Source organism: Cyanistes caeruleus, chromosome 2, assembly GCF_971803275.1.
Source record: "Cyanistes caeruleus chromosome 2, bCyaCae1.hap1.1, whole genome shotgun sequence".
Lineage (NCBI taxonomy): Eukaryota > Metazoa > Chordata > Aves > Passeriformes > Paridae > Cyanistes > Cyanistes caeruleus.
The window spans coordinates 71,264,491-71,276,691 of NC_141702.1; the positions used below are offsets into that span (position 1 = coordinate 71,264,491).

A 12,201-nucleotide genomic window follows, 5' to 3' on the forward strand; every position below is an offset into this window, starting at 1 on the left:
AATTAACATGCCAAAGCAAGTTTTACTATCAGTATTTGTAAAATCTTTACAGAAGTGCAACAATAGTGAAACTGCTTTAAAAACAGGATGGAGACAGCAGCAGTTGATACAATCTGTATTCACCAGTACCTGTTTTTACAGGGAAATTTAAGAAGGAAAAGTGTTCATACAGAAAGGCTCTAATAAATAGACTGTTGTCAAATATACAGGTGAACCCACTGGAAAGTGACACAAAATGGCCAGGCTTAGTGGAAGTTTAAACTTCAGTAACAATTTATTCAAAGTTTGCAAGAACAAAGTAATTTACATTAAACTTCTATAGTGTTAATATTTTTTAAAATATGAAGCATCTAAAATGAGTTAAGAGACCTGGAGTAATACTGTAAACATGTACAAACCAGGCTGATACAGCCATTTAAAATTACAGTAACAAGGTATAAAACAATTCTGGTTAAAAGCTATTTATATAAAACAATTTTTATGTTTAAGCAAACATGCTTACTGATTGTAAGGAATCAAACTGTTTTATGTTTAACATTAGTGCAACCTTAATATTATTGAAACCTGAGTGCAGCAAGAGGTTTCAGGAAGCCCACATAAAACACAGGTGCCTGGCACTCCTAACCCTTCGTGGCACAATGGTTTTAGTACTCAACTGAGTGGCCTGCTAACCACAAACCTGGCTGGCTTCCAGAAGCAGCAAAATAAAGACTGGCAGGTAATGTCACTTTAATCCTAATTTGTCCTGTATAGCACTGGAAGTTTAACTGGCAAATCATGAAAGCTGTTATGACATGTGCAGGAACAATCTTTACCTGTATTTCTAGCAGCATTCCACACAATTTTTACTTAGGAGCGTGAGGATACGGAGGTTGGTTACATTTTAAATTCCATTTCGGAACAGGAACACAGTATTGTAACCACAGCTAAACAAACCCTGAGCAAATTACCTTTCAAACAATGTTTCCAGCCCTGGTTTATCTTTTTAAGAAACTTTCTGCTGTTTTACACAAGACAATAATCAAGATGTTCATTTATTTTAGATTCCAAAACGTCAGTCTCACAGACAGGACAGCTGACTCTTCTATCCTGCCTCACAGGATTGCTAGGACTTGCAGAGGACTGTGTAAACTCAGCTCTGGTTTTTGGAGTTGCAGTGACATCAGTACCCTCCTTTTTGATGAAATACTTTTCAAAGGCAGTTTTGTCTTCTTTTTTTGGCCATCGCTGTAGTGTATTAACACATTCTAAGCTTTTTTTCTCAGATGCACCCTGAGCTCTTGCAGTCTGCTCCAAACAGATTTGCTTTGGTGAGCAGTTAGAAGCTGACATAGCCCTCTTGCCCACTGGTGAGCCTTGGCTTGATGTTTCTTCAGCAACACGAGCCACCCTAGCAGGCAATCCCCAGTCATTCTCATCATCTTCTGTATTAGCAGCAGAGGGTTTTGGAAACTCACGCTTTAAAGCTAAGTTGCTCTTCCCACCAGCACCACTGGTAAGAAGTGGAAATATGCCACTATGGGGTCGTTTTTCCATTTTTTTCTCATTTTTAGGGATTGGTATTGTCCTTACTGCTGAAAGATGCAGTGAGCCATGTGCTTCACTGTTTCCAGTGGAGCTGCTGGCATTTGTGTTTTTCTCTGAAAGAACACTGTCTCCTCCTCCGAGCCGGTATCCCGTTCCACTAAAAGGAGTCAGGTCTTGCTTGCCATGCATTTGTGTCTTGCCTGCAAAATCAGATTAAAAAGTAAGTTAATAATTTTTTCATTAAAAAAATCATGGGCTGAGTATTTGAGGTGCTTCATACAAATAAATCTGCTGCTTGAAAATAATGCCTCAAACTACACTTTTTGTAGGCAATTCAGTTGAGGAGCAGCCTAGAAGTGCACAAACAAACAGGCCCTGTTCTTTGGCTATGTAACAGTAACATCTAAACCAAGCTGGTGTAATGTTTAGTCCATATTCATTCAAGAAAACGTCTGGACAAAAATCAGTATGGAAAAGAAAAAAAATAAATCATAAAATACCTTTGTTAGTTGACTTGAAATGTGGAGGTTTTTCTGTCTGAGTTTTCTGCTTGGACTTCTCTGAGAATTTCTCTGGCTCCTTCACTTTTGTGAACGTGCCCCCACACGTCCTTTGATGTTCATCCCACCAGAAGTCATGTGCAGAGGGTGCTCTGTTCATTGAGCGCTTCACATATCCAAAGTAAGGCGCTCTGTTTTGGCAGGGGCCGTTGCATCGCCACCAGTGCTGGCGGTACAAATTAATCTCATCATAAAAATCGTGATAGATCTATGTTAAAAACAAACAAACAAAAACAAAACCAAAAAAAACTCCAGTCATTCAAGAAGATATAAGCTTTATACCACTAGCTCTTAATATTTTTTTAAAAACCTGTTTCCATTAAATTCCTTCCACTACTGCTGTGATTTCTATAGCAGCAGTTAGAAGAGCTGGACCTGAGTAAAATCTGATCAGCATTTAGCTACCATGAAAACAAAGCTTTAAAAAACATAGATAGGATGTGTAGGAATATGGCCTGGTTATCTTGTTTGAACTGCAGTAAAATCACTTTGAAATCACATTTGAAATCATTTTGAAATCACTTTGAAACCACATTTTTTGAAATCTATGTACAATTTCACCAAGATGAAATGTTTAGAATGCATTGCAAACAATACCAGTATTGTACTGGTATTGCAGCTATTACCTTAACTGATCTTGTTAGACACATTATTTTTAAATATTGACATAAAATCATTACTCTCTATTGACATAAACCTTGACTGCTCTCCACACAGATCACTTCTCTCCCTGCTACCATTAAGCTGTTTCTAGTTTACCACAAAAGCTTAAAGAATAATTCTTACAGAGAACACATCAACAATGAAAATTATATGACAAACAACTCACCACATCTTCCTCAACCTGTTCCCACCACCGTCCCCAATAAAATAACAATGGAACTGGCACATCCTTGGATGCAAATTTGTATTTGCTACCAACTGTGGAGCGTCTGCCAAGAACATTATTCCACACTGGCCAATTGAAACACCAAATCAGGAAGAAAGCTCGATTAAATCAGGTGAAGAGGATTGTTCTTACTGTGACATTGGCTCCGGTCAAGAGATTAATGCGACGCATGTGCTTGCAGAACTCCGGTCCGTGAGACTCACGATCTTTGTCGTTATGAGTAACAAAGAGCAGGGCATGGATCATTTCGTGCAACAGTGTCTGAAATGATGCAACCATTAGATATTCATTGAAAAGCACTGCATTTTCAGTTTCACTATTAAGCTGCAAGTATTTTACTCCTCTACATTGATTGTGGTACTGACCTTAACTCTGAATATTCACGTATTCAGTGTGGGTCATAAAAACATAGTGCTTTGATCTATCAAACCAAATTACCCCTATTCCCACATCACTAAAACATACTGCAGAATATCACTAAAATAAGCAGCACTCCAAAAAGGAGAAATAATCCTCAAACTTAAACCAGATCTTTAACGACATCATGCCCTACATAACCCCCAAAAAGAGACGCTTTTGAGCAAGCTAAAACTCTACATGTCTGTTCTTAGGCAAATCTGAATGTTCAGCCAGCTCAAAGCAGCAGCTCTGGCAGAGGCCCAAGAAGCAACAGAAAGTCATGTTAAGTCCTATCCTATATCCTTATTTTCTGCTGTTGGCCTTTTCGAAACTACAGTCCATGTTTGGTTTGAATATTAAAAGATAATTCAGGAGTTAGAAACTCGGGGTGTTTTTTTCTCTACCTAAAGTCAATAAAATAACCAAGTGACTTTAGACTTCCACTTGGAGTTGCCCACTTAAAAAAATAAAACTAGAGATTACCATGGTACACAAGCCACACAAACCTAACAGTAAAGCCATCACTATTTTATGATCTGTAAGTTACTGCATAAAAGAATCCCACTATGAAATCTCAAATGTTTGTATGAAGCAGGGGGGTGGGCACAATACACTTTATGTGCAGATAGATTCCTAAGCCACGTTCAAATACCTCCACAAGATCTTTCCTTGGCCGTAACTTGAGAAGCGGCTCACTGAGACGAATGGAACACAACCCACTTCTTTTGTGATATGAACAGATACCAGCAGAGCTGAAAGGAAAAGCAGAAAGAAAATATGAAAATCTATTTGCTTCTGTAGCACATGAAGGAAAGGGAGAATTTAAGTTAAAATGCCATCCCTTGTAAACACATGCAACATCACTTAGAACATGGAATAAAATCGCTTTGAGTAGTTACTTGAAAAACTCAGCATGGTTAAGCAAAGGAAAAAACAATCCACAAATTCCTTAGAGTAGAAAAACCTGTTTTGAAGGCAGAAGAATGTTTCTTTTAGAACTTGTGATGGACTTGGATACACTACAGGGAGGCTGGAGATTCATGGCAGCAAACTATGATTTAATTGCTGGCTGTTTAAATTTTGCTCCCCACCCTTCATCAACTTTTGACTCATACCGAACTTACATACCTCTTTACTTCTGTGCACTCACCCACCTTGTTTGTCCGTGTTAGTCCTACGGAGTTAGTCCTGTATTGGTGCAATATCCAGCTATTTCCAAATGTCTAAAGAACACTACAACCAGCAGAGGATAAGAGGCAGCAGGACTCCAGCCGCCAGCAGCTGCATCTGCTGCACAACTGCAGATCGCACTTCAAAGATTCCTGGGCTTGTTTAACCTCGAATTTCTTCTACATTCCCCTTCCTAGTCTATTCTAAATTTTACCAATATACTATTATTGGTTCCTATTCGCCTTTCTGCCGTGCACTAAAACTATCATAAAGACAACCAGAGCAGCAACACGAGTACGTGAGGATTCCACACACACCATCTCAGACCAAGTAATTCCTCGCGTTTTAACATCCCTCCGGCTCGCCTGCACCCCGGGGAAAGCCACTGACCGCTGCCAGGGGCGACAGATGCCAGGCAAGGGACACAACGACAGCGACCAGCTCATGTCGCGCCCTAGGGGCTCTGCCAGCGACGCGGGACACCGGAGTGCCCGGGAAGAGAAGCCGTGGCAGCAGCAGGGCGCTAGCGGGGCACAGCGAGGAGCGGCGGAGGGACAAGCGACAGCTGCTCCCCGGCAGCCGCCGCGGCCCCACGGCTGCCGGCCCTTCCCAGCGCCCCGACACCGTTTGGGACACCCGAAACATAAGCATCGGCCTCCCCGGCCCTGGCGACCGCCACACACCCCCCGGGACAGGGCAGCCCCGGCCCCACAGCCCCCGGTGCCGCACCTGGTCATGCGGGGGCTCCAGGACACCGTGACAGCCTCCAGCTTGCCCCAGAAGAGCGTCTGGTTGAACTGCACGAACAGGGCGTGCACGTCGGGGCTGGGGTCCAGCAGCTCCCACGCCTCGTCCACCACCGACAGCGGGCGGAGGGACGAGCGGTACGGAGAGACATCAGGGCGCTTTGCTACCGCTGCTGCTGCCTCGTCCTGCTCTTCCCACTCCTTCTGGAGCCTGAGCGCCAACAAGAAATCCTCGTCCTCCATCCCGAGCGCAGCTCCCACCGACCGCCAGCGCCGCGGCCGGAACGCCCATCAGCCACCGCGGCGCAGGCGCAGCACCGACCCCCGGCCCGCAGCAGCCGCCGCGTCCTTCCGGCAGCGGCTCCTCCACCCCTTCCTTTCCTTCCCTTTCCTTTCCTTCCCTTGTTTCCTTCCTTCCTTCCCTTCCCTCCGCCTCTTCCTTCCCTTCCCTCCGCCCCCGCCGCGCCCGGCGCGGTCTCACCGTGTCACCGCCGGGCCGCGGGGCGCAGGCGCGGTGTCCCCGGCGGCGGCGGAGCGGGCAGCGGGCGGCGGCGGCTCCGGTGCGGACATGGCGCTGTCGCTGGGCGAGGGCGGCGGCGGGAGCCGGCTGCGGCGGCAGCTGGAGTCGGGCGGCTTCGCGGCGGGGGAGTACGTGAAGCAGCTGTCGCAGCAGTCGGACGGGGACCGGGACCTGCAGGAGCACCGGCAGCGCATCCAGGCGCTGAGCGAGGAGACGGCGCAGAGCCTGAAGCGCAACGTCTACCAAAACTACCGGCAGTTCATCGAGACGGCGCGGGAGATCAGCTACCTGGAGAGCGAGATGTACCAGCTCAGCCACATCCTCACCGAGCAGAAGGGCATCATGGAGGCCGTCACCCAGGCCCTGCTCCTCCAGGCCGACCGCGACGACCCCGCCCTGGGCGCCCGCCGCGCCGCCGCCGCCGCCGACCCCTTCCTGCCGCTGTCGGCCAAGGATGCGGCGGCCAACGAGGAGGGGCGGCAGCGCACTCTCACCACCCTCCTGGAGAAGGTGGAGGGCTGCCGCGACCTCCTGCCCGAGAGCCCCGGCAAGTACCTGGTGTACAACGGCGACCTGGTGGAGTACGATGCGGACCACATGGCGCAGATCCAGCGGGTGCACGCCTTCCTCATGAACGACTGCCTGCTGGTGGCCACCGCCCTGCCCAACCGGCGCGGCGCCTACCGCTACGACGCCCTGTACCCCCTCGACGGGCTGGCCGTGGTCAACGTCAAGGACAACCCGCCTATGAAGGACATGTTCAAGCTGCTCATGTTCCCCGAGAGCCGCATCTTCCAGGCTGAGAACGCCAAGATCAAGAAGGAGTGGCTGGAGGTGCTGGAGGAGACCAAGCGCAGCCGTGCCCTCAGCGAGAAGCGGCGCCTGGAGCAGGAGGCCCTGCCCCGGCCCGCCCCGCCGCCCCCCGAATCCACCAACCCCTTCGACGAGGACGAGGAGGAGGAGGAGGAGGATGAGCCCTCCGCTGAGGAGGAGGTTGTTGACCTCTCGCTGGAGTGGATCCAGGAGCTGCCCGAGGACCTGGACGTCTGCATTGCTCAGCGGGACTTCGAGGGGGCGGTGGACCTCTTGGATAAACTGAACGAGTACCTGGCGGACAAGCCCGTGAGCCAGCCCGTGAAGGAGCTGCGGGCCAAGGTGGACGAGCGCGTCCGGCAGCTCACGGACGTGCTGGTGTTCGAGCTGTCCCCGGACCGCTCGCTGAGGGGAGGCCCGCGGGCCACCCGCCGAGCCGTGTCCCAGCTCATTCGCCTGGGCCAGTCCACCAAGGCCTGCGAGCTGTTCCTGAAGAACCGGGCGGCCGCCGTGCAGACGGCCATCCGGCAGCTGCGCATCGAGGGCGCCACGCTGCTCTACATCCACAAGCTCTGCCATGTCTTCTTCACCAGCCTCCTGGAGACGGCCAGGGAGTTTGAGACGGACTTCGCCGGCAACAACGGCTGCTACTCGGCCTTTGTTGTCTGGGCCCGCTCGTCCATGAGGATGTTTGTGGATGCCTTCAGTAAGCAAGTGTTCGATAGCAAGGAGAGTTTGTCAACTGCGGCAGAGTGTGTCAAGGTAAGAGAGTCCAGAGGGTGGGGTGGTGGGGCACAATAGCTCAAACAAAGGCTTCAAAGCTTTAAATTATCTTTTCTAACTCTGGTGTAGTTGTTGACTCTAGTGTGGGTCTCCAGAGGGGTTTCCTGCGTTGAAAGGTTAATATTCATTCGAGGTTTGTTTGGCTTTTTTCAGTTTGACAGAGGAAAGCCTTAAGGTTGTAATACGCGGCAAGAAAAAAAACCCTGCCTTTATCAGGAATGCAAAATGTGTTGATTCTTAACTTGCCTTTAACTAGTAGGAGGTCCTAAAATTTACATAAGCTACAACTGAATTGTGAGTACTTCAAAACTTTCTCTGTTTTCCAAGGCTGTCCTTAGCTACATTTTCATACCTTTTTTGCAAGACTGATTTTCTCAGGTTATGCTTTCTTTCAGCTGCAAATTGGAAGGGGGGGAAAAAAAAACCAAAAACCTATGTTTGAGTGGGTTATAGTGTAATTGTCCAGAGTATTTTTGACAGGCAGGGTGTGTCTTTCAGTTACTAATTTCCCATTAATGAGATTCTTAAAAGCGTGAGAAACAAGTCTGAGTAACGCTTCTCAGCTTTCTGAGATAAACTTGGTAAAAATGTAAAGGGAGCCTGCACAGTAATAACATCCTTTGCTTTTCTTTGTTATCCCAGGTAGCTAAAGAGCACTGCAAGCAGCTGAGCGAGATTGGACTGGATCTCACCTTCATCATTCATGCCCTCCTGGTAAAGGATATCAAAGGTGCTTTACAGAGCTACAAGGATATCATCATCGAGGCCACCAAGCACCGCAACTCTGAGGAGATGTGGAGAAAGATGAACCTGATGACTCCAGAGGCGCTGGGGAAGCTCAGGGAGGAGATGAGGAGCTGTGGGGTGGGCAATTTTGACCAATACACGGGTGATGACTGCTGGGTCAACCTCAGTTACACTGTAGTAGCTTTCACTAAGCAGACTATGGCCTTCTTGGAGGAAGCCTTAAAGCTTTACTTTCCAGAGCTGCATATGGTTCTTCTGGAGAGTCTCGTGGAAATCATCCTGGTGGCTGTCCAGCATGTCGATTACAGTTTACGGTGTGAGCAGGACCCTGAGAAAAAAGCATTCATTAGGCAGAATGCCTCTTTCCTGTATGAAACTGTCCTTCCTGTTGTGGAAAAACGGTTTGAGGAAGGGGTTGGAAAGCCAGCCAAGCAGCTACAGGATCTGAGAAATGCCTCAAGACTGATGCGTGTAAATCCGGAAAGTACCACCTCTGTGGTGTGAAGTGAACCTGTTCCTGGGAACAAGGTGGCAGCACTTACTGAAGATGTTGTACATTGAACTAAGCAGGGGTTTTTTTGAGTCCCTGAAAGATGCAGAACTCTTATTTGCTGCATTCCAGAAGCTGAAGACTTTGAATCAATGCCTGCAAGCGTGCAATGCTTTACCTGGTGGATGGGGTGTAGGGAAGTGATAAGGTGGAGGTCACATCTCCTTGGAGAGCGTATCCTGTACAAAGGGTTTGTGTAGTATTTGTGACTTGGGGAATTACTGTAATACACAGATTTTGGCCAATTGTTTGTGGAAGTCTTACATACATCTGCAGCAGATGGCAGGAAAAGATCAATTCTCATCATGTCACTGTAGCAATTTTTTTTTAAGGCAGTGTTCTGGGGAAGTGCTGAAGCATTCCCAGGGTGTGGTATTCAGTAAGGCACATCCACCAGATGTGACTCAGCACTGCACCTGAATGACATGCATTTGCACAGTGTGATTTTTGTAGTAGCAATGCAGACTTTTCTTCAACGTTGAGGTTATTTTCATTCATTTCAGAGGCAGATTGAAATAAAAATGTTTATATAGTTTTTGGTGTTGGGGTGAAGGGGCTTCTTCTGTTTAATAAGCTGGCCTGTCAGCCTAAATTACAGCTGTCTGAAAACAAACCTGCTGTCAGAACCATTTGTTCCCTTCAAGAGAAGTGAGAATAAATTGCTTCCCTTCCTCTTTATGTTTGGCTGCCATGTTTTCTCATGGATCTAATTGGGGTCATGTCCATGGAGTGAAGTGTGCACTGTTGCTTGAGATGTTGTCACAAATGCATTATGGGCTGTTGTCTCCTGGCTGGAACCATAGTGAAGAGGCATGCATGCCCTTGAGACATGCAGGGCAGGGAGAGGGACTGAAGGGACTGTTTCATTTGGAAGAAATGGAATGCTAGTTTCACTGTACAGAAGCAGCACCTGGTGAAGAGGCTGTGAGGCTTTTGGTAAGAGGTGTGAACTTTGAAATATACACTGTCTCTTGCAAGAACTAGCATCATTTCCTGTAATACAGCAATAAGCAAGAATAACTTATCTTTTTTTGCAGAAATCACAAGGATTTGGATGGCGATTTTAATGTTGATGGGAAAAGTTTATACAGATCCTCTTATGTTTGGGCTGAATGGTGTTGGCTGTCTCATGCAGTAAATGTCTGAAAATAAAATAAGCCAAGTCTTGTGTCAAGGCTGGCTTTGGAAAGCTGTCAGCTTCAACTTCTAAGCTGTGCAAACTTCTTCTGCTTCTGTGCAAACTTTCTTAGTTGTGAGAAAATCATGTTACACCTAAGGAACCTTGTATTAGTCCCTCAAAAAGTGTCCTTAACTGGAATAACTAAATATCCTATTCTTGTAAGGCTTTCAAATTAAAGCTTTTGCAGTTTGTATCATGGTAATGAATGCCTTGTGACTGCCTGAACAAACAAAAGGTTTCACTAGTAAAACATTTTGCATAACTGTTAGACTGAAGCTTCTTAATTTCTCCCTCTTTTCATAGTGCTAGTTCAATGCAGTTTTCGCTTCAGTGGCTGGGTTTTGTTCTCTTGCTCTTTGGATGCCTTTTGAACTGTCAGATTTTGAAAAGCATCCTATTATCTCTGCTCACTTACTTTTCAGTGTTTGGGCCTTTTGCTAGCAACTCACAAAAAAAGTCCTACAAAATGTTTTTAAAGGGTAACTTGTTGCTCCCAACTTACATTGATTGAAAACCAGTGAAACAGCTCTACTTTTGTTTTAAGGGACAGGGACAGTAAGTTAGAACTTGTGCAACATGTTCTGTCAAGGGGAGAGTCCTATTGGTGTTATTTCAGTAGGGGACTCTTTGATATCAGAACCTAGTGAAGTATAGCAAAGTAATACAGTCTCTGTCGTCTGTTTAAAGTGGGACAGATGTCAGCCTAATCTGAAAAATACTTTTAAGTGAATTAGACACGAGAGTTCTCCATGGTGATGGGTATTTTGGACGAGAGGGGAAGAGATAGCTTTTTTTCCCTGTGAAAACAGGTATATTTATCTTTTTTTTTTAACATCAGAAGAAAGGAGAATAAATACAGATGAGCCTTATCTTTGTGTGTGTGTATGTGTTTGCAAGAGAAGGATTAGATCTAGAACTCTAGACTGATTATTGTGATACTTGGGGATTTTATGCAAGAAGCTGAATTGTAGTTTCCCAATTCCCAAACATTAACATGAGGCTGAAAAGGAGGAGAGCCCTGATCATGCTTCTGTTGTGAGCTGGTGTAGCACAGCTTACCCTCATCAGAGGATGAAATTTGGGGTGTAATTCTGCCTGATGCTCTGTTATGCTTCTGTCTCTGAGCCCTTTATCAATCTGTTTATGGCGCACTGAGACTACTGATTTTGTCTCTGCTGTCATCCCTGGAGCAGTGGGTTTATGTTGATATCAGTTTTAATGAATCAGGGAATCTGGCTTTTCATTTGGGTCATCAAAAGTCATGTTCTTGTACCTGTCACAATTCAAACAGGTGTGGATTTGTATAAACTGCTTTAAGTGGCACTGATACTTTGTAACTTGTGAATCTATTAGAGTCAAAAGAAAAGCAGTATCAAAGAAAATGGTGTGGAATGAATCTGAACACACTTTTATGTTAACTTAGTTAACAGAGAAAAATCAGTCTATGCTGAGTCATAGTTTAATAAATTTCAGTTTTGGAATGGCACTTTCCTTTTCCTGAGCTGTACACTTGTGGCAATAGTGTTCAAGTTGGGATTTGCAGTAACTACTGAATAATTTGATAATAGTTCTGCTGATTTGAGAAAGAACTAATACTGGGGGTTTTTGAGACAACTGTATATAAAATATGTTTTCCTCTAGCTACTGTGGCAAAATTGTGTACAATGATTTTTTCTTTAAAATTCAGATAAATTTATGTATTAGAATTTAATGCAATAACTTTTCTGAACAGTGAAGACCATGCATTAAAACTTTTGGACATACAGCACTAGTGGTGTATCTGTTCTGATCATCAGAAAGAGGATTTTGGTTTTAAGTTTGACTTCCAGTGAAGTCAGAGAGCTTCAGGTCAGTCCCTGAGGGAGAGGTGAGCACAACTCTGTGTCCAAGGTGACGCTGGAAGAAAATGTTGGACACAGAGGAGAGGCTGTACTCTCGTCTGATGGGACTTTGGGGGTGTGTGTGTGATGGATTATCAACACCAAGGCAGCATAATGCTAAAAGGGTTTGTTGTCTGCCAGACTTTTTTGTGTCTGGAGTCCACCCATTCTTACTTTGGATGCTGAATGTGTAGTATAGCCTGTGCCCTCACTAGGTGGAGCTTTGTGCACTGAAACCTCAGCAGGCTGTGAGCAGGCTGAGCTGTGAGCTGTGCTGCCCTGCAGTGCGGCTTCGCAGGTTTTGGGTAGCATGCTGGGGGAAGAACGTGCTGCAGAGAATGATCCAGATGTTAGGTTCAGGTCGTTTTCATTCCATGGTAGTGGTTGGGTTCTGCATTTTCTGATTCTTGTATTGTTGGTTCTTAAGTTCTTCATGT

General features: G+C 46.0%; 2 protein-coding genes across 2 annotated transcripts; one reads left to right on the plus strand and one right to left on the minus strand.

Moving 5' to 3' along the window:
• Window positions 1-249: 249 nt before the first annotated feature.
• On the minus strand, window positions 250-5,705 carry SPRTN (SprT-like N-terminal domain). Its single transcript, XM_086877821.1, has 5 exons — window positions 5,275-5,705; window positions 4,028-4,127; window positions 3,109-3,237; window positions 2,028-2,295; window positions 250-1,727 (listed from the first exon to the last, which is right to left on the minus strand). The coding sequence occupies exons 1-5, from the start codon at window positions 5,532-5,534 to the stop codon at window positions 1,006-1,008; spliced, it is 1,479 nt and encodes a 492-aa protein (XP_086733947.1). The 5' UTR covers window positions 5,535-5,705; the 3' UTR covers window positions 250-1,005.
• A 73-nt stretch (window positions 5,706-5,778) lies between these two features.
• EXOC8 (exocyst complex component 8) lies at window positions 5,779-11,652 on the plus strand. Its single transcript, XM_023923858.2, has 2 exons — window positions 5,779-7,386; window positions 8,050-11,652. Exons 1-2 carry the CDS (start codon window positions 5,860-5,862, stop codon window positions 8,656-8,658), a joined length of 2,136 nt encoding a protein of 711 aa, XP_023779626.2. The 5' UTR covers window positions 5,779-5,859; the 3' UTR covers window positions 8,659-11,652.
• Window positions 11,653-12,201: the final 549 nt, after the last annotated feature.